Source organism: Rasamsonia emersonii (genome assembly GCF_000968595.1).
Source record: "Rasamsonia emersonii CBS 393.64 chromosome Unknown ctg1118621762059, whole genome shotgun sequence".
In the NCBI taxonomy this organism is placed as follows: Eukaryota; Fungi; Ascomycota; class Eurotiomycetes; order Eurotiales; family Trichocomaceae; genus Rasamsonia; species Rasamsonia emersonii.
The window spans coordinates 1077-22462 of record NW_013562642.1 but is presented as its reverse complement, the minus strand read 5'-3'; the positions used below and the strand labels follow the sequence as shown (position 1 = coordinate 22462).

General features: G+C 52.3%; 6 protein-coding genes across 6 annotated transcripts; 5 read left to right on the top strand and 1 right to left on the bottom strand.

The window, feature by feature from the left end:
- Positions 1-42: 42 nt before the first annotated feature.
- T310_9331 (C6 transcription factor) lies at positions 43-2695 on the top strand (the record flags this gene model as incomplete). The annotated part of the gene is made up of 4 exons (XM_013468211.1): positions 43-265; positions 345-813; positions 869-1785; positions 1842-2695. The coding sequence occupies 4 exons, from the start codon at positions 43-45 to the stop codon at positions 2693-2695; spliced, it is 2463 nt and encodes an 820-aa protein (XP_013323665.1).
- Positions 2696-4982: 2287 nt separating this feature from the next.
- T310_9330 (Cytomegalovirus gH-receptor family protein) lies at positions 4983-7565 on the top strand (the record flags this gene model as incomplete). The annotated part of the gene is made up of 1 exon (XM_013468210.1): positions 4983-7565. The coding sequence occupies one exon, from the start codon at positions 4983-4985 to the stop codon at positions 7563-7565; it is 2583 nt and encodes an 860-aa protein (XP_013323664.1).
- Positions 7566-9163: 1598 nt separating this feature from the next.
- On the top strand, positions 9164-10287 carry T310_9329 (LaeA-like methyltransferase; the record flags this gene model as incomplete). The annotated part of the gene is made up of 4 exons (XM_013468209.1): positions 9164-9243; positions 9327-9437; positions 9510-9775; positions 9851-10287. 4 exons carry the CDS (start codon positions 9164-9166, stop codon positions 10285-10287), a joined length of 894 nt encoding a protein of 297 aa, XP_013323663.1.
- Positions 10288-11685: 1398 nt separating this feature from the next.
- On the bottom strand, positions 11686-14947 carry T310_9328 (WD repeat protein; the record flags this gene model as incomplete). Its single annotated transcript, XM_013468208.1, has 6 exons — positions 11686-13448; positions 13499-13682; positions 13732-14292; positions 14341-14472; positions 14530-14655; positions 14726-14947. 6 exons carry the CDS (start codon positions 14945-14947, stop codon positions 11686-11688), a joined length of 2988 nt encoding a protein of 995 aa, XP_013323662.1.
- Positions 14948-16494: 1547 nt separating this feature from the next.
- Positions 16495-18843, top strand: T310_9327 (uncharacterized protein; the record flags this gene model as incomplete). The annotated part of the gene is made up of 10 exons (XM_013468207.1): positions 16495-16497; positions 16589-16708; positions 16916-16988; positions 17078-17312; positions 17558-17688; positions 17756-18004; positions 18057-18200; positions 18259-18385; positions 18440-18668; positions 18724-18843. The coding sequence occupies 10 exons, from the start codon at positions 16495-16497 to the stop codon at positions 18841-18843; spliced, it is 1431 nt and encodes a 476-aa protein (XP_013323661.1).
- A 906-nt stretch (positions 18844-19749) lies between these two features.
- Positions 19750-21023, top strand: T310_9326 (uncharacterized protein; the record flags this gene model as incomplete). Its single annotated transcript, XM_013468206.1, has 2 exons — positions 19750-19809; positions 19878-21023. 2 exons carry the CDS (start codon positions 19750-19752, stop codon positions 21021-21023), a joined length of 1206 nt encoding a protein of 401 aa, XP_013323660.1.
- Positions 21024-21386: the final 363 nt, after the last annotated feature.

Below are 21386 nucleotides of genomic sequence, written 5' to 3'. Positions count from 1 at the left end.
AAATTCCCAACAACAGGCCATCTCTAGCATCGACTGCCGGCAATGGACCTGCTCAGACCCCCCGGCAGACGCCCCGCAACAGGCCGCGAATTCCAGCGCGCATACAAGGCGTGCCTGTCATGCCGGCAAAAGAAGGCCCGCTGCGATCTGGGCGGCAGCGGAGGACCCGGCGGCATCCCTCCCGGCCCGCCGTGCGCGCGCTGTCGGAGAGAGCAGCGGCAGTGTCTGTTTAGTGAGAAGAGGGCTTGGGAGAGGAAGAAGAAGGGTTAGTCTGTCCGTCCTGCGTTTGATAGTTCATTGGAAAATATGGGGGATGGTTGTTGACTGTTTTGCTGGCTCCGCAGCGGATAATACTATCTCGAGTCCGGCATCGTCAGCTCCGAGTAGCAATAGCAGTGCGGCGAATCTACGGTCACGGTCGATTCACGATGGTGAGAATGCTAGCCAACATGCCTCGCCTTCTCACGGCAGCGGCCTGACGAGCTCCATGATGCGCACTGTCGTCTCCAGCGGCAATGATGCGCTGAACCTACTATTCGAAGCTGCGGCGCATACGAATACCCAGAATGGCCAGCTGGAGCGGCATCATACGAGGGATGCCGGAGCCCGGAATGATTATAATAACAATGATTATCGCCCTGCGGCACAAAATATGCAGACTCCTGGGCCTGGCTCCGTTGGCACCAGTCCTGCTGCACCGGCTCCAGTCGACATTTCCAATCCCGGCAGAGATGTGCTGGACGTGTGGGAGTCGTGTCGTTTTGTCAAGATGGGCTGGTTTACGGCGAAGGAAGCCATCACCTACGTTGACCGGTAGGAATATGGTCGACGACCTGCGACGGAGTTGGTTGAGTTGACACTGCTTCAGGTTCTTCCAGAACTTATCCCCTTTGTCGCCCATCTTGACCGACTTCTATGCAAACCATCAGAATCACCGCCTGCTGGTCACGCACGAGCCCGTCCTCTGCTGCACGATCCTCATGATCTCCTCCCGCTATCACGTCCTCCCGGGCATCGGCGGCGCCTCGCGGAGCTTCTACATCCACCACCGCCTGTGGCAGCACTGCCAGAACCTGATCATGCGCGTCATCCTGGGCCAGGAAAAGTCCTCCAAATGCAACACGCGGACGGTCGGCACTATTGAGGCGTTGCTACTGATGTCCGAATGGCATCCGCGCTCGCTCCATTTCCCCCCGGAGAGCGACGGCTGGGACTCGGATTTGACCGTCAGCAACTCGTCGCCATCATCATCATCATCATCGGACGCGGACCGTTCGTCCTCGAATCGCTGGCTGGAAGACGTCATCGAGCCGGCGCGGCGATCGGACCGGATGTCCTGGATGCTGCTAGGCTCCGCGCTTTCGCTTGCCCACGAGCTGGGGATTTTCGAGACGGAAGAGCGTGGCAGCGCCTCAAGCGCCGAGGTCGCAGCCCTCGTCGAGCAGAACAAGCTCCGCAAGCGGCGCGTGCAGCAGCTGCTGTACGTGTACATCAACCAGCTCTCGGCGCGGATCGGATGCATGTCTCTGATGCCGCAGAGCTTGAACCACGCCATCGCCGGGGGTCTGTGGACGCCGGCCGATAAATCGAGCGAGGGCGACGAGTGGCAGACGTTCATGGAGTCGTGGATGGATCTGACGAAGCTGACGCGGTCGGTGAACGACATGTTTTTTCCGTCAGCGTCGTTTGCGAAGCAGCAGTGGCATAGCGGGCGGTATATTGGGCTGTTGGATCATTTCCGGCCGTTGTTGAAGCAGTGGAAAGAAAGACATCTTGAGTCGCAGGGTATGATACTTGCCAGGATGGTCCCTGACTACGAGTGATTGCTAAATGTACGTCAGGTCTAAACACCAACTTCCGCAACATCCTCTTCATCGAATATCACTACGTTAGAGTGTACACACACTCCTTCGGCATGCAAGCAGTCGTAGAGCGGGCTCTCGCTGACGACAGCACCAACAATAATAATAATAACAACGGCGAAGACTTCCGCCCCGTAAACATCGACTCCATCGACTACGAGTTCATCCAAGAAGTCATCGACGGATGCTGCGAGATCCTGAAAAAAGTAATCGACCTCGCCGCGTCCGACACGCTGCGCTTCTCGCCTGTGAGGATCTTCCTGCGCGTGACGAGCTCGTCTATTTTCCTGTTGAAGGCGCTCAGTTTGGGCGTGCGCCATGCAAAATTGCAGGAGTCGCTGGACGTGCTGGACCGGAGTATTCAGGCTCTGAGGTCTAATATCCTCGACGACGTGCATCTGGCGTCGAGGTATGCGATGCTTCTTGAGGTGCATGTCTCGCGCCTGCGACGGAATTTGGTAGTTTCGTCCTGCTCGAAGCCCCCAGGGATGAGTCTGAGTCACAGCCACAGCACGACCAGGCCGTCGTCACCTCCTCCTCCTCCTCCTCAGCAGCAGCAGCAGCAATATCAACAGCCATCATCCAGAAACAGGAACGGAACCGGCACCAACCCATCAGCAGCCACAACCCCAGACATCACCTTCGCTGCGCCATCGTCATCATTCCCAAATAATAACGAGGACCACACAAGAATCGATACTGCCGCTGCAGAAGACGACTGGCTCTTCTCGCTCCCCTTTGACCCATCAATGGCGCCGTTTGGGCCTGGAGGAGGTCAGTTTTCGGGCTTTGAGGGGGGGACGTTGGATTTTATTTGGAATCTGCCGGGTTGAAACATATACACATGTATTCAGGTGGATAGACGTCTGAAAGTTGCTTGGAAAAGGAAGGGAGTTCTGCTGTTCGGTTGGTTGGTGGGTGGGTAGGTGGGTAGATATCGAGATGAGCTGATATATATACCCCTAATCAAGACCATATCTATTCATCCATCCATCTATCCATCCATCCATACTCGATGATTCATCGAGCGATTGATCAATCGAGCAGGAATCGAATCGCGCAAGATGAGTCACGTTCGTCAGACACCTTTTTTTTTTCGCTCTCATTCAAGTTCATTCCCATTCTCAGTAATGACGAGCATTGATATTATATTTGAGATGATATAGACCTGGAAATAGCCTACCCGTGGATCAGGAAAGGGAAAAAAAAAGACCACCTTCGTATGTGTTTTTGTTGCATTGCATTGCGATGATGTCGCTGTACAGTACATACATACAACGTCGTACCTTGACGGAAGGGACCTTCGACGGAAAAAGCATGGAAGGTTCCATCATCTCTGGCCAGACCACATGGAATACCCGTGACTTAGGTATGCATGTAGTCGGAGGATCCTTCCTCCATTGTATCTCATGGTTCATCCTTCATAGCAAATGCATTATGTCATTAAGCATTGACGGATGAGGTAGGACATGTCTGTCTGTCTGTCATTCATCTGAATATTATAGTCAGAGAGTGAGAATCACCCCCGTCTAGTAGGAAGTAGTAGCAAGTATATTTACTACTCTAACTCAGGATTAGGATTGTGGTTTATTTTTATTGCCATGGTAATATAATAAATATAGCTAATTAACTAATGGCTGTACAGTACATACATGCATAGTATGTATATATAGCACACAGGTAGATACAAGTTAAATATGAAATCGACAAAAAATAAGTACTTGAGTTAGTTGTATTTTGTTTATTTACAGGCCTTTCTCTAGTAGTTAGTGTATATACATACGTATTTAGATAAAATAAATGAAGAGGAAAGGAGAAGAGTAGAATGGTTCACTTTTATAAGTTTTAATAAATAAAATAATCTGTCATTTTGTGACAAACAGTTTCGCCGTTACTGAACCGAACTGAATGGATTAATGGATACAGTGTAATTATAGTAATTTAATAGTATATTGGAGTGTAATATTTCTTTTTCTTTTTCTTTTCTTTTCGTTTTCCCTTCTCAATGATAATGATATGATAGAGAAAAAAAAAGTCCATTGAAATAAAAATAAAAAAATAAAATACCCCGTACGGAGTGGGAAATCTCCTCTTTTTTTTTATTGAAAACTTGGAGTAAGTTTAGTTCCATTAGAAATAATAACATTGTAAGATAGAACGAAGATTATTTTTTTTCTCTTGCAATGCTAGATTGCTTATATTATCGTTATTTGAGATCTATATTTTCCTTTTTTTTGGCAATTGGTTATTTTTGTTTTTGTGCAATTTTCACTTCGTTGTGCTCCGTACAGTACAGTATTAAAAAGAAAAAAAAACTCCAAGAATTTATTTTTTTTAGAGATGGATTTCTCTATTATCATTTTGTTTGTAGATAGATATATCATACTAGATTTTTTTTTCTATGTCTTTAGCTGTGCTTTGATAAGCCCGGGCGGTGTGCTAACGTCTCCAGAACCGCTCCACTCTGACAGCTGCCAGCTATCCGCTAAGCACAACTTGCTCCGACAAGCTCAGCATTGTTTCACGACAGGATGATGGCTCTGGCCTTCGTTTCTCAGTTTGACTACGACTACTACGGATAACTGTCTATCTGCCAGACTGCGGATAAATTCTTGTCATTCTTTGCGCAGCAGAGAGCCTCCGGAACAGCCTACTCACACCCTACTGAACCGACTGAACCGGCTGAACCGACTTGACCCGCAACGACATGCTGCGAGCGGCGATCATATAGAGGATACCATGGCGCCAACCGATCCTGCTGACAGCCAATCCAGACCTGCGCTTGCAGATTTGGGCGCTGGACCTAATGGCACCGTCGAGGAAGACCGGCCAGAGCAGACGCAGGACAGAACTGAAACCCAGCTAGAATGCGACTCCGCGTCGTCGCTGAAAGAGAATCTCCGGAATGGCGAGGATGGCGAGGACAACCAGCCAGATGGAAATGGGATTGCAGACAAAAATATGAGACAGGATGGTACAGCATCAGGGCATTCCAGCACACTCGCCGACAAGGCCGGACCTGACGCTGGATTGCTTCCAAACGGGTCGCAGGGCAGCGCGTCCAGAGAATCATCCCCCCGTCGAGGCCAGAGGGAGGTCTTGAAACTGTCTCCAGCCAGGATGGAGGAGCTGACGACTTCTCCCGACTCGATCCCTGTTCGCACGATACCCAACGAATTTGACGCCAAAACCGACACAGCCGGCGTCGACACAGTCGCTGCCGACACAGCTCAATCCTTGCTGTCGCTGCAGACCACGCCCGAAAGCCCCAAGCCCCGTGAGTCCAGACGGTCCTCCAGCGACACAAAGACGGAGACGCCTCGGAATCAGGTCAAGTCCAGAAGCGGCAGGAACATCCACCTGGACGACCCTCCCAAGTTCCTTGTCTCTGCCGAAAATCCCCCGGCGTCTGCGCCCGTCCGGCATCGAGCTCAGACGTCCCGGGTGGTCTCGAGTCCGGTTTCGCGCTCCCGGCGAAATTCGGTCGGCGCCGAACAGCGTCTGGCTCAAAACTCGACAGCCCGGTCCAAGCCAGACCGGCCCACTCACATCGATCTCGAGGCGAAGAATAACCTCGCTGCCTCGCAAACTGCCGATCCCGTTCCTTCGCCGATGCCTCAGTCTATCCCGCTCCCACCCCTGTCGATTCCTACGTACCTCCAGCTGGAACTGTCCTCTTCTCGTCCGTCCCCTCTGTATATCCACCGCTCCGCGACGAGCGATTTTCCTTACGAGTCGTCGCGCGTCAAAATCGAGAGGCTTCTGAATTTTCTCCTGCTTCCGCCGGCTCTGGAGCAGGTGCTGTTGTTTGGGACTCTGGCATGTCTTGATTCGTGGTTGTATTCTTTTACGATCCTTCCCTTACGTTTTATCAAGGCTCTCTATATATTAGTTACGTCTTGGGTTGTCAATTTGAGTGCGGAAATCAGGTTTATTACCGGTTTCATTGTCAAGGGTGTCGGACGCGTATGGCGGAGAAGGAGGACCCTGACAGGGCAGCAAGACAGCTCTCCGCGAACTGTCTCTGGCAGTTCGACTGCTATCAAGGAGACAGCAGTCACCGATCGAGAGACCCGTAACCGATCCAACACTCGGCCGGAAGGAGGCCGGCGTTCGCGGCAGTCGATGAGTCTGAAGCACCGCAGACAAAAGTCGATCCCCTCGGCGTTGTTGCCAGACAATAAAGCCGATATCCTGAAAGGATTCCTGATGATCTCCACCTGTATCGTTCTGATGCGTTTTGACGCGAGTCGGATGTACCACTGGATCCGAGGACAGGCCGCCATCAAGCTGTATGTCATCTACAACGTCCTCGAAGTCAGCGACCGCCTCCTTTCCGCTATCGGGCAGGACGTGCTGGAGTGTCTTTTCTCCCGCGAAGCGCTGGAACGAAAGCCGGATGGTCGCAGCAAGGTGCTGCGGCCCTTCTGGCTGTTCATCCTGGCCCTTGCGTATACTGTCCTCCACGCCACGTCGCTGTTCTACCAGGTTATCACGCTCAACGTGGCGGTCAACTCGTACTCGAATGCTCTGATCACCCTCCTCCTGTCCAATCAATTTGTCGAGATCAAATCGACCGTCTTCAAGAAATTCGAGAAGGAGAACCTGTTCCAGTTGACCTGCGCAGATGTGGTCGAACGATTCCAGCTCTGGCTGATGCTGATTATCATCGGCTCGCGGAACATTGTCGAAACCGGCGTGTTTAGTTCCTGGGGCAGCCTGGGCTCGGGCCTGAAGGACCAGGCCGCTGCCAGCACGAACAGCACGCCTCTGTCGAGTTCGCCGCGGACCTCGACCTCCATCCTCCCTCAGTCCTTCACGCTCTTCCCGTCATCGCTGCTGAGCTCGTTGAGCGGGGCGAATTCCATCCTGCCCACTGTCGCCCAGGTGCTTGGTCCCTTTCTGGTGGTGCTGGGATCGGAGATGCTGGTGGACTGGTTGAAACATGCGTACATCAACAAGTTCAACAACACGCGGCCGTCCATCTACGGCCGGTTCCTGGACGTGCTGGCCAAAGACTACTACACCAACGCGTTCGCGGACCAGAACCTGACGCGCCGCCTGGGGTTGCCGGTCATTCCCCTGGCGTGCCTCTTCTTCCGGGTGTCGGTGCAGACGTATCAGATGTTCCTCACGGCCTGGCTGCCGCAGCATCCGTCACCGACGCCGAACACGACGTCTCTGTCGTCGATCCATCAGCAGCACTACTCGTCGCGACCGTCACCGTCCGCGTCGCCGTTCAGCTTGCAGTCGGCCATTCCCGCCTCGGTCAACCGCTTGTCGTCTTTCATCAGCTTCGTCATCAACAATGCGATCCCGTCGCCGGCGCGCTCCATCCCCGTGTTCACCGTGACCCTCGTTCTGACGGGCTACGTCATCCTGCTGCTGGTGAAGCTCACCATGGGCATTCTCCTGCTGTCGTACGCGCGGGCGCGGTACAAGGCGATGAAAGACCGGGAACGCGAGCACTTGCAGAAGCCGACGCAGGCCCATGGCCGCGAGCACACGGTCGAGGGGAGCCGACGCGTTGGCGGGTGGGGGGTGGTCGAGGTGGACGGCGACAAGCGGCGGTGGATCTACGCCGACGATCCGGAGGGGTTGCGCAAGCTGAAGGAGCGTGAAGAGCGGGCCAAAAACGCCAAAGACGGGCCAGCCCTGGAGGGCGTGAATCGGTACGACATGGTAGCGAAGCGAATATGGTAACTTGTTGCGGAGCGAAGCGTAGCAACAACATGTACAGTACACACATACATGGTGTTTTGAACACGTTTGCTTGTATAGTACGGAGTAATAATGATAGACCTACGACTTAGACTCGTATTGAAGTAGTGTCTATCGATATGATAACATTTACCCGCATCGATATGTAGGACGAATTAAATACTGTAGTAAACAACAGCTCTACCCTGTGTATAATTCTGATCAATCCGGAGCAAGGATCGATCGATGATACTTAGAGATGTTAGTACATGCATACCAGTCACTGACTGACTGATTGACTTGCTCCAAAGAATAGAATGATTTATGCTTATCCACAAGCATAAATGAATGATAGTTGTGCAGTCACCTGCCTGGCCAGCTGACGATGCTCCTCGCCTCCGTCTTTCTTCCTTTCTTGCCTGCTGGACACTTGACACCTCATCTGTTCCTGTTAGTCAGTTAGTTGCAGATGCCTACTCATTACCAAGCACTCCACTTCGCTTCGTTCGCTAATCGTGTGTACAGAGTACTGCCCAATCGTTCCGACTCTGAATAGACGTTCGTTGATCGATGAACCAACCTCTCTAGTCGAGCCTAGTCGAGTTGATCGTGGATCGCATCCGGAAACCGCGGTTTTTTTCGGGAGTTGAATAATCAGATAATCAATCAGATCAGATTAGTCCTCCTGCAGAGTCCAGACTTTGCTGAAGAAGATCAATCATCTGGCCGTCTCGATCAATCGATCGAGCTCTTTCTTTGTCCGCGTCGTTTTTTTTTCTTTCTTTGTCGGGGATACTCCGGAGTAGTAAAGTAAGTAAGCGTGTCCGAATGATTTCTTTCTTGTCCCATCTGGACAAGATTGCGGAAAAGGGCTGACGACGATCATCAGTCAGGACTCAAGCATAGCAAGAAATAAAATTTATGACTGAGTTAAGCTCACTCATAAGTTATGCACGGAATAACTGACTGTCTTGCGGCCGCCGGCCCGCAGAATCCACCAGAAATGCAAAAACATTGTCGCCTATTGATTGATTGATTAAATTATTGCCCCGTTGACTGGCCGCTCCGCTCGCTCGCTGTCTTTGTTTTGTTGGGCCGGACCGGACGGAGTACCTCGGCGTTTCGCTGCCATCAACCAGCCATTAACCATTGCCATTCATTCATTCATTGCTCATTATCCTCTCGGGAATTGCTCCAGCTCAGCTGCTCGCTTCCCCAGGAACAGTAATGACAATGCGCCCTGCCCCGTCGGCAGATATGTCCGGTGACCAATTGTGTGTTTTTGAGTGCTGACGAGGCCATGACCATGTATCGGTTGTATCCTCTCTCTCCTCTCCAGCTCCCTCCGCCGACATGTTCCCCGCATCCGGTTGGGCGCCCTGCGGCCCCTCGCCCTTCCATAAGAAGGAGGGCTTGCGTCGTGGCCAGCTGGAGTCAGATTTTGGCAATGGATTTAGATTTTAGGCTTGCGGAAACCCCGCCGGTGAAGCCGCCGTTCTAGACAGGCGAAATCATTTAAATAGGTGAAGCTGGCCCTTCTTGTCGTTCGCTTTTCTACCAGACAGACAACCCAGACGAGAAGACAAAAGACAAGAAGAGAAATGAAGAACCAACAAGGAACCCCTGCGGGGCCCCAGGAGGAGATATATCTCCTCAAGCGCGACAAGGTGGAGTCTGAGCGGTATGTACAATACAGTCCAGACAGTCCAATTTTTGGGACTGCGACGCTGATAGGTCCCTTGGCTAACACCCTGGCAACTTAAGGCTCAACGAGCAACACAAATTCCTGGTCACAATTTGCGGGGGAAGTCCTATCCACGAGTCGATTCCCAAGGACCGTCTGTTTTCGATTGCCGACGTGGCGACGGGCACGGGGTGAGTCCAGCTGCCCTGCACTCTGTCTGGATAATACTCGTACAGGGAAAATTGCTAACTAAGGGACCGCAGCATCTGGCTGAACCACGTTTCGGACCTGCTCAAGAACAACCATCCCACCGACCGCCCACGCTACTACCACGGCTTCGACATCTCCGACGCCCAGTTCCCAATCCCCGCCGAGCGCGGTTCCATCGAATATTCCGTGCATGACTGCCTCAAGCCGTTCCCGGCCGAGCATCACAATCGCTATGACCTGGTGCATGTGCGGCTGCTGGTGGCGGCCATCCGGGAGCAGGACTACAAGGTGATTGTTGCGAATTTGGTGCCGTTGTTGAGTGCGTCCGTCATCATTATTTTCTTCTTTTTTGGTCAATACTGTACAGTACATTTACTAATGTTGATAATGCCAGAACCCGGCGGCTACCTCCAATGGGACGACCTCGACCTAATCTCCTTCTTCCCGCCAAAGGAGGTGCCGCAAAACACATCCTACTTCGAGACAATGCGCCTAGTCGCCAACGCGCAAATCTCACTCGGCGTCAGCCCCCACGTCCCAGACACAGTCTACCAAGCCGCGAAAACCGCAGGCCTGGTCGACGTAACGAAACACGACTGGCGCACAGCCGACCACCCGGAGCTCGCAACGACGACGCAGAACTGGGTGTTCAAGGTGTTCACGACGATGATCCCGAGTGCGCTGCGCAAGGCGAAGCTGGTCACCGACGAGGAGAAGGTGCAGCAGGAGGCGCAGCGGCATTTGGAGAATGTCAAACGGGCGTTTTTTGTTGAGGGTGTTGTGCCGAATGGGGTTATGGGGCAGGTTGTCGCTAGAAAGGCGCAGGAGTAACATCGCCTGTCGTGAGTATATATACGTACATACAAGAATGTGGGATGAGATGATGTGAGATGATATATAATAAATCTATCTATCTACATTAGCTAGCCTAGTTAGATGGCTCTATCCTAGTTAGAAGTCGATATGAATGAAACTTGGAACATACATACATCTTCTATTGCATCGAAAACCACATCGCCTTGTATTTTTTTTTAAAAAAAAAGTAATTTTTTTTTCTCAAAAGAGATTCTCTGCTCTGCTCTACCTGCTCTGATTTGCTTGATCTGCTCGATCCAATCTAATTTCTAATCCATGATAGGATTATCCATGTATGTAATGTGCAACATACGTACAGTACAAACCTATCTATACGTATCTATGCATGTATAGATACCTAGTACCTAGGTCGGTAGCTAAGAGGTAAATTCCACAGCATCGTATCTAAATAAAACGACCGATAAATCGATCGAGTTGCGTTCACGCATTTTTGGTAAGATTTTCCGTAAGAGGGTAAGAGGGTAATGATAGACACAGCTAGAATAGATACAGTAAGATTTTTTTTTCAAAAAAAAAAGACAAGCGTAGATACGGAGTAGATAGATAGTAGATAGATATATGCATCATCATCATCATCATCGTTATTATCGCATTGCATGGCATTGCATTGAAATTGAAATTGATTGAATTGAATTGGAATTGAGATTGATTGATTGATTGATTGATTAGCACTCAAGCAAGAAATCATTCATTTAAACTGATTGACATCGACATTGACATTCTTATTATATTCAGCTGTATTTATTTACCTATTTTATTTCATCTGATGTAAAAAAAAATAAGTGCACAGGTACTGTGTCATACTATCACATACGTAACATAACAAACAGCCAGCTAGCTTAGGTAGCCAGCTAGCCAGCCCCGAATGGAACACACCGTACAGAGTATATAATCGAAAAAAATCGAAATCAAATGCATGAACGACCGAACGAAATGGGTAAGAATTAACTAGTGCGCTCAGACTCTATCGGTCAGTTCGACTGGTCTATGTATTTTTGTATATATCTATCTATATATCTAGGTATCTACTGATTGACGGTAATAGCCATAACCATAACCATAGCCAAAGGAGGAAAAAAATGAAATGAAATAAAATTACCAAAAAAGAAAAGACAAAATAAGAATGATGATGATGACAACAATGAGAATATGTAAATGAACAATAAATGGCATTGACATTGACATTGACAATGATAATGATAATGACAATGATACTCATGAACGCCATTATATTCTCCTCCCCCCCCCCTTTTTTTTTCTTTCTTCATTTGCTTATATGTATTGCTTATAAGTATTGCTTATAAGTATTGCTATACCATATCCTTCGTATATACTCCCTCCCTCTCTCTCTCTTCACTCAGATTTCCATCTACTACTACTACTACTGCTACCGCTGCTGCCTTTCAGAGGCAACTTCTCAAACACCCACCGGAAAATCTCCCGGCTCTTGTACAGGTTCGCCACCCGCAGCCGCTCATTCGCCAGATGCGCATTGTCGCTCGCTTGCCCGCACGGCAGGTTCGCTGCCGGCGCAGAGAATTCCTTCTCCAGGAACCGGATTGTTGGGATGGAGCCGCCTTCGCGGATGTAGATCGGTTTGACGGGTGTGCGCGGTGCGGCTGGCGCAGGCGCTGGGGAGGGTGAGGATGACGATGGGGGCGAGTTTCGCTGTGAGCCGTTTGCTGCGGGAGTGCGAGCTGCCGTGGATGGTAGAGGTGACGTCTGATCAGATGCGACTGTGTTTCCCTTGCTCGCGTTGCTGGTCAGAGTCGAAGACGTCGGCACGGTCGTCCCGCCACTCGCCGACTTCTTCCTCAGCGCCTTCTTCGACGACGTCGACGAGATGATCCGGTCAATGTGCGACGCGATGCTGTCCGACGAGTCGGTGCGCAGCAACTCCGGCCCTCCTGCTCGCCCGGTCCCTGGAATCCGCTCCTGCGGCAGCGGGTAGTTGTGTCGTTTGCCATCGTTGTCAGGCGTCCATGCCGCCGTAATCGCTTCCGCTAGCGTCTCGAAGATCTCGTTCTCGGGATCTCCCAGCCACGGGTCCGACTTGCCCGTGATCTCCACGGTCAACTCGTTCTGCGAGTCCAGCAGGTCGAACTGCTCCTGCGCGTACGCCGTCAAGGCGGTCGCCACTTCGTCCGCATCCTGATTGGGAACGATCCGCACCGAAAGACTCGCTTTCGCCCGGCGAGAGATGGTCGTCCCGGAGTTCTTGTTGCTGGGGACTTCGACCGAATGAATGGTCAGAGATGGCTCCCGCCAGCGATACATGAGAGACTTGGTAAACGCCTCCCGGTCTGGTATCTCCGGGTGATGCGGGAGAAGGGATTCCGCGATCGCGTCGTACCGTTGCTCCTCCGCCTTGGTCAACCCCAGCACGCGGTCGTGAAAGCCAGGGAACTTGATCTGGCCTTTGCGTCCCACGAAAGTGGCCAGGAGCATGGAGAGATCCTTCAGCGGCTCATCCAGCAGGGCGCTGCCATCGATGCCGCTGTGCAGGTCCGGATGGTCGCTCGTGACGATCAGATTTGCATGAACCACACCTCGAAGTCCATACGTCAGGCACGGGATGTGGTCATCCAGCCAGTAGCTGTTGGCCAACAACACCCAGTCGACGTTTCCAATCAGATCTTTGTTCTCCCGCACGGTTTCTTGGAACCCTTGCGATCCAGACTCTTCCTCGCCCTCGATCAAGAAGACCACGTCACAAGGCAGTGTCTTCTTCCGGGCCAGGTCAGCGGCTGCGTACAGGGCCGCCAGAATGGGACCCTTGTTGTCAGAGACACCCCGGCCATACAGGAACCCGTTGATTGAGGTGAGATGCCATGGGTCCGTTCGCCATTTCGGCCGATTCGTGTCCGCTCCCACCACGTCGTAGTGGCCGTAGAACAGCAGCGTTTTAGGCGTCGATTGCGGCGCAGAAGCCGAAAATCGTGCGTAAACGACGGGGTTGGTATCCGGGCCCGTTGGTAGGAGCTTCGTCTTAGCACCCAAGTAATTGCAATGGCGACGAAGGAATGCAGCGCCCTGGTTGCATTCGCCGGCGAACTTGGGGCTCGATGAAATCGTCTTGAACGCGACGAACTTGGCCAAGCTGTTGACCATCTCGTCTGGGAGATGTCAGTCTGCGCATGTAACTATATCCATGATGAATACGCACCATTCCCGATCGGTTGGATTTCTAATTGCGCCGGATGTTCCGTCAGGTCCCAGATAGCAACACTGTTGTCATTGCCTCCGGTGGCGTAGATACGCCGGTCTTGAAACACGCCCGCAGCTGATGCCAGCATGGTGCCTTCATGAGCGGTCCAGGATCCGATCTCTTCAAACTTGGAGTTGAATTTCTAGAACGACATTAGATTGATTCCGTTGGCGGTCAAATGTGATACATACCTTGACCACTCCATGCGAGTCGCCGCTAATGGCGATCCCCTTGACGATGTCAATCGCCCATAGGTCTCCCTTGTGCTCCGTGATCTGCTTGACCAGTTGATGCGTTTCCAGGTTCCAGATATTTAACGCTCCGCCCTCGAGACCGCAGTAGAGCAGAGGACCCTCCACGGCGAGAGACAGCACGGCATCGCTGCCATTATCCAGTTTGGCCCACTGGACGGGGGCGCCGTTCATGCCCATGCCCAGGCGCCAGAGCTTGACGGAGCCGTCACCGGAACCGGTCACCAAGACCTCCTCGGATGGGGAGGACTCGACCAGGCCGCGGACGAGGATCATGGAGTATACATAGCCATGGTGGGCGAACAGGCGATGATGGTCCCGCTTGAAAGTCAGGACCTTGCCGCCGTGACTGAGCGGATGGTGGCCCGCAGAGTTCGAGTCCTCTGGACGGGGATTGACACTGCCGCCGGGACCACGGGAGTCAAAGAACCGGTGGGTGCGCTTTGACGGATGCACATGGTTCGCAAGGGACGCAGCCTCGCTGGTCGACAAGTCGCACCACTAGCCATGTCAGAACAAGGTACTTTTTATTCAGCACGGATTTCATACCTGGAGGCTCGTGTTCTGGCCACCGCAGTACACCGTCTTCAGATCGGACGAGTAGACGACGGCGAAGATGTCGCCCACGTCGTGGTGGGAATAGATGGAGTACAGCCGTTCAAAGGTGGCCGTCGACCACACCTGCACCGATTGTTACCCGACGGTCAACCTGGTAGACAGTCTGGAAGGATGGCATACATTTACGACGGAATCCCCGCCGCTGGAGAACAGCAAGCTCCCATCATCGGAGAGATACAGACCCAGGACGCTCTCCTCGTGCGCCCGGACGGAGAGCACGAGTTCATACGTCTCTAATGACCAAGCCTTGGCACGGAATCGTCAGTATCATTTTTTTTCTTTCTTGACTGGAAGAAAACTTCCAATGGCTACGCACCACTATGTCGCCGCCCTGCAAACCAGCAAAGACGCACTCCTCGTCCAGAGCCAGCGCCAGGACGGAGCGACTGGCCTGGACGCGGTGGCCGACGGCACAGTCATTGTGCAGGGTGGCCTCGCGGGGCAGATCGGAGCCGGCGTCGCTGGAACGGTCGCTGCAGGACGACGAGATGTGCAATTCGCCGTCGGACGGGCCATCCGAATCGACTAAACCATCCATCACTCCTTAGCTTGGGTTCTTCTCTCGTTCAGCGGTGCAGCAGGCTGCTCGTTCTTGCACCTGGAAGCGACGCCACAGTCTCCGGGTCTAGGCCGGGCAGTGGAGGTCGCGGGTGTGGCGGTGCAGAAGACTAGCGGAAAGGGAAAGAGCAATGGGGAAGCGCAAGTAGAAAGTGGAAAAATGGAAAGTGGAAAGCGCGTACCTCGCATCGTGCCTGCCCTCGGCCTCTTCCAGCAGCACGCGGGCCTGCAGTCACGGTCAGCTGCTAAGTCTTGGCAGTCAGGTGACGAAGCAGCGGTGAGAAGAGAAGTCGGGGACACGGTCGCAAAAAGCAGCGTCTTTCTCCAGAACAACAGACGGTGTGGTGGTGAAAAGCAATCAACAGATTACCCGCAGAGGTGATGTACTCGCCTTGGTTCCCAGCAGAGCCGTGCGAGGGGAGTAGCGTCGCGACTCATGGCCAGAGCCATCCTGCGCCCCTGGCTCGGGAGGATGATGCCATCCGAGGGCAGAATGATGGGATAATGTCAGGGGGTAGATCAGCAGAATAACAATACTCCGCAATAATAACTCCTCACTGCAATTCATTCAGCTGCAGTGTTTCCTGTGTGCAAAGGATGGACTGGGAGGCGATGCCATTTCTCTTTTATTTTATCGACCGTCGCAGCCAGCGACGTGGTCATAGTCACACTACGGATTCCGACAGCGTGGAACCGATTAGGATGCATGGCCTCCTTGCCAATCGAATGACAAGAGGTAATAATACGATAGCCACTTTGCCCATTATCAAGAAAAAGCTAAGGAATGTATACCGCCCGAATTCAACGCAGAGATAAGACCTCGTCCTAAAGTCATATGACTGCGGAGTACTGAACCTCTATTTTGGCTCTCATTTATACTTACAGTAGTAGTATATAGTAGTACTTGCTTCAGCTAGATCTATGGGCTCTCTAAATGTAGAAATTGCCAGGAACTAGCCTGCCCCAGACCAGCCCAAACGACTCTTCTTGTAGCGGTTCTCTCAGATAGATTAAGAAGCTCGTCCTATTTTTGGGACACGTCTCGGATGGGAATACAGTACACATTTACTCTGTAATCTGATAGCACCCATCTGCCAAGGCTTCAATAAAGTAAGAAATAGTCTAGAACCTTGGAAACACTCCACAAGGCTGAACGAAGCGGGTTAATTTGTATGGGAAATGCTTGTTGACATGGTCCCACTTCAGCTGTAGATATTGTATCTGAAATAGCCATCACAGGAGTCAAAGAAAAAAAATTGATTTCTCCAGCCTGGTCAAGGATGTGCAAGGAAGGATCCAGGACGCGATCTGGCTGTTGATTCTATCAGGTACCGAATTATAGTATCGATTAAATAATGAATGAATAAATAGGATCAGGAAAGTCGAAATATTAAATTCGTACAGATTAGTTGACTTGGGAAAAGAAGATATCATGGTCTGACTATCACCTGCAAAGAGCTAATAATCCATCTTAGGGCGTATTAACTGTGAAGAACTGGAGACATAATGAAATCTTATTTCTTAAGAATGGTACTGTAGGTAGGGAATTATTCTACATCAGAGACACCTTACGATGCCACATCTATACTCCTTGAAATGTGATAATAACAATAATCCCCAGAGTCGGTCAGCCTCACATTTGATGGAGAGTGAACTGTGGAGAGCCACTGTTCTGGTTCGGCTGGGGGCCAACCTAACTAAGCCCGGACCATGTCTCGAGCCTCGGCCATCTCTCCGCACTGTCGGTTAAACAATCCTCAAGGTTAATTTTCCAGCTGAGAGATAACTACCTACTCTAGGAGAAAACCTATCCATGAGCTAGCCTTGTACAGTATAGATGTAGATGCTATGGTGCGCTCTAGTGTTGCGCGCCCACAAGTCCAGGGGATAGATAATCCCTGTTAATAACTACAATTTCCAACAAGCAATCCTGTCTCATATTTCGAAGGGGGGAAAGAAATTATCGGCTGCCTTCGAAAATCCTTCGAATCATGCCATCCCCTTCAGTCTTCCGTTTTCTGGTATGATTGCTCTTTTCAATTGGGTCTGGTCTCCGGTCCATCGCATCGCAACTGATTTCCAAACCAGCTCGTTCTCTTCGTAGCCCTAGGTAGCTTCACTTATGGCTATTGCTCCAGTATCATCTCGACCACGCTGGCCCAACCGTCCTTCGTAAGCTATTTTGCGCTGGACACGCGACGCAATGCGGCCGATCTCGAAGGCGCCATCAACGGTCTCTTCCAGGCCGGTGGTCTCCTCGGCGCGCTGTCGTGTACCAAAACGGCCGATTGGTTTGGTCGTCGCAAGGCGCTCTTGCTGGGAGCCACTTTTTCCGTCGTCGGGGGGTGCGCTGCAGGCTGGAAGTGTCAATATCGCTGAGTACATTGTGATGCGCTTTGTCACGGGAATAGGAATTGGTGAGCCCACGCCGCCACGCAGCAAAGTCGCGTTCCCCCCCGTGTTGACTTGTGACAGGTGCCTTGGTGGTGCTTGTTCCGCTGTACCAGAGTGAGCTGGCTCCGCCCAAGATTCGTGGCCTGCTCGTGGGCATGCATGGCGTCTGCATCTGCATTGGCTACGCGCTCTCCAGCTGGGTCGGACTGGGGTTCTACTTTGTCAGTGCGTCCGGCGCGCAATGGAGAATTCCGCTGGCGATCCAGTGTGCAGCGCCGTTAGTTCTCGCATGCGGAGTGCTGTTCCTCCCCGAATCGCCTCGATGGCGTAAGTGGATCATCAAAACTCACTATCTAGCAAGGGACACCGGACATGCTGCTAAACCAACGTTCAGTTCTGACGCAGGACCGCGTCGAGGATGCCTATCGTGCTTTCGTGCTTACCCACGGGGACAATGGGACGAGCTCGGACGATTCAACCGTGCGCAGTCAATTCGACCAACTCCACGCGCAACTGCTCCACGAGAAGCGGAATGGTGTCAGTCTGGTCGAGCTGTTCAAGCGCCCTACCCTCCGGAAACGATGCGTCATTGGATGGTTGACCATGTTTGGTGCTCAAGGCACCGCAACGCTGGTGATCAACAGTACAGAAGCTCTTGACACTAATAAAGACGTGCCAGCTGACTGCGACTCCAGATTACGGCCCCATGCTCTACGGGCGTCTCGGTTTCAATACAGTTCAGCAGCTTCTGATCCAGTGTGGCTGGATCACGGTCTGCCCCTTTGGTAACTGGCTCAATGCGCTCGTGGTCGATCGCATTGGCCGAGTCCGCATGCTGAGTGAGTGATCCTTACCCCAAAGAGGGCTGATTCTGGGCTGATTCTGATCTGTTCCCAGTGTTTGGCTTTGCGTGCTGCGTTGTCGCGCTGGTCGGAGAATGCATTACGCTGTCTATCTTCCAACGCACTGGCGATCGCGGGGTTGCATCGGCCGCGGTGTTCTTCCTTTTCCTGCACATTGGATGGTAAGCGTCAGCGTTAGAATGCAGAGAGCTCGCGTCGAAGCTGATTGATGCTAGCTTTTCCTCGTCCGTCGATGCGACGTCCTACATCTACGCGTCGGAAATCTTCCCAACTCCGGTTCGAGCGAAGGGATTATCCGTCTCCATATCGGGGCTCTTCATTGCGACGATTCTCTTCCTTCAAGCGGCGCCCACGGCCTTTGACAATGTGGGTTGGAAATACTATCTGGTGTTCATCTGCGTTACGTCTGCCATCTTTGTTGTCATGTGGCTGTTTTTTCCGGAGGTATGTCAATACACCCCTTCTTGTTCGGAAAACACCTCTGACGGAAACAATCCAGACCCGTCAGAGATCACTTGAAGACATTGGGGTCCTCTTTGGCGATAGTGAAGAGTCGCTGAAGCCTGCGGACGCCAATGAGATACAGGAGAAGGAGGAAGTTTCCAAGAGTGAGACTTGAGCTACGATCAGGCGAATGAGCCCGAAGGATCGGGCCACCAGCACTGCTCGAGAGCTATCGAACCCGTTGTATACTCCGTAGTATCGACATTGGAGATGCCTTACGAGACATCCTTCCAAGTAGCTTACTGTCGATAATTGATAACACTATCATCACTAATATACAATCCTACCAAATACTCGGCCAACTCGCGTCGATGTGTCTTGTGAGGTTGGGCAGAGGTGTTGAGTCATTTGACGTCACAAAAATGCGTTTGATTTAATAATAGAACGGATTAAGCTGATTGGCTGCAGTAAATGTATGCGTACCTGATAGACCGCAGGTTGCATCTCCTGCACTGTGATTGGTCCAGATCCATCCCACGTAACCGCACCAGCCACAGCTGCTGCGAGCAGCCAATCATCGCGCGGCCTGCCCGCCTGCTGTGCCACACCTGCCCGACACCGCCAGTTCTGGCCGCACTATCAGCCAATCAGCGCGTGCCTCGCCGACAGGCAACAGCGGGCGCTTCACCATCGCTGCCCTGCAATCACGGTGCGACAACGCAGTCCTCCACCGTTCTAAATGCCTCCTCGACTTGCGCCCTCTTTTCTCGCCTTTTCGTGTCACAGAATCACAATGCGGCAGACGCGCCAGGCCACCCAGTCCCTCCTCGGAACTTGTCCCTGTTCGTTGCTCTGCTTAACCCACCGTCCAGCCTGCCAGCCACCACCCCTGTCCTGTCACCCCCCACTGGCCGACGTGCGCATCGCTCAAATATCCGCTGCGTGGCCATGCTTGATGCGACAACACATGTCGAGTGCTCTCGAATATACTTGACGTGAGCGCGCATCCTGGTTCGTTTCGTTCCTTCACGTCTTCTCGTCGAGTCTGTGGACAGTGCATGGCTCGTAACGGTTATCAGCCATGGCTGCCCTGCGTGAGACGATAGCCGTGGTCGACAAGTCAGGGAAGGTCGTCAGCACGGTGAGTTTGTCCATTCCTCCGAAATAAATAAAAAAAAAACTGGCCGCAGGCTGACAACGTTCGTCTAGAGCAAGCATCTCTTTGGGGTCTTTAAAGAGGCCCGGAATGCCTATCGTGAGCGGAAGGCGGAGATTCTGGCAGAGAAACAGGCAGAAAAGCAGGCCCGGATCGCAGAACGGGAAGCCCGTCGAGCGATGGCCGCTCTCGCCATTGACGACAAGCGGTCCGTGGCTTCGTCGAAGAGGTCTGGGAGATCGAAGACCGGTCACTCTCGACATCACCGACACCACGATCGAGGCCTCCAGTACGAACAAGACCTGCCGCACATACAACAATATGGACGCCGACACACCGCCAATGACTTGATGGCCAAGGAGCCAGCTCCCGTTCTCAGTCGGTCCAAGACTGACTCCGTCGATATGGACCTCGCCTACGGTGAAGCACACCCCTCCGCGCTGCAGCGGTACGAGCCCGCGGGCGAAGTGGCCGCCAATTCCTCGGATGAGGAGGAGCTGCAGGGGCTGGTCGCAAAGGCCAAGAACCTGCTCGAGGAAGCAGATTGCGTGCAACACAGCGCGAACGCCACGATTGCCCACTTGCAGAAGAATCCGGACGCCATGGCCGCAGTCGCTCTCACCCTGGCGGAGATCAGCAATCTCGTCTCCAAGATGGCGCCGAGCATTGTCGCCGCCCTGAAAGCCAGCGCTCCGAGCGTCTTTGCTCTCTTGGCCAGTCCGCAGTTCCTGATTGCGGCCGGCGTGGGGATTGGAGTGACGATTGTCATGTTCGGCGGGTACAAGATCATCAAGAAGATCACGGCCGCGCCCGAAGATGCGAATCAGGACGGCAATGCGGAGAAAGCCATCGAGACCAACGTCGACGAGTTGATCGAGTTGCAGGATGAACACCTGAGCCGGGTGGAGATGTGGCGACGGGGCGTGGCCGACGCGGAAGCCGAGAGCATTGGCACGTCAGCGGATGGCGAATTCATCACGCCGACGGCGGCCGCCATGTCCGGGATCGACCTGACGACGCCGCCGTCGCCGTCGCGGGTATCGCGTTCGCGTTCCAAGTATGAAGACATGTCGACGGCATCGTCAAGACGATCGAGGCATTCTCGCCGCTCGCGAGCCAGCACGCACGGGGGCGAAGAGAAGAAGAAGCGAAAAGAGAAGCCGCACCGATCGAACAAGTTGAAATTGCTGTTCGTGTAGCGATGTACTGTACATCTTCATACCTTGCTCTGATCTATCTTCTTTTTTTTTTTACATTTATATTTGGGATTGAATTTCTATGCGACTATGTGATGATATACGAGTCTTGTCTCCGGTGTTATTAGATTTTCATGGGTCGATGCATTTGGACATTTGCCTTTTCCAGAAGGTTTTCCTTTTTTTTTCTTTTTTTATGGCGTTCACGAGAGCATGAAATGAATGATTCGAATCTTGTATCTAATTTCACTTTTTTTTTACTTGCCGTGAATGAATCACATGATAGAGGAATGATTCCTACTCAGACTCAGCCAGCGATGAAATCGAGAATTCAAGATCCAATATTCAAGATTCAGGGATTTCTTC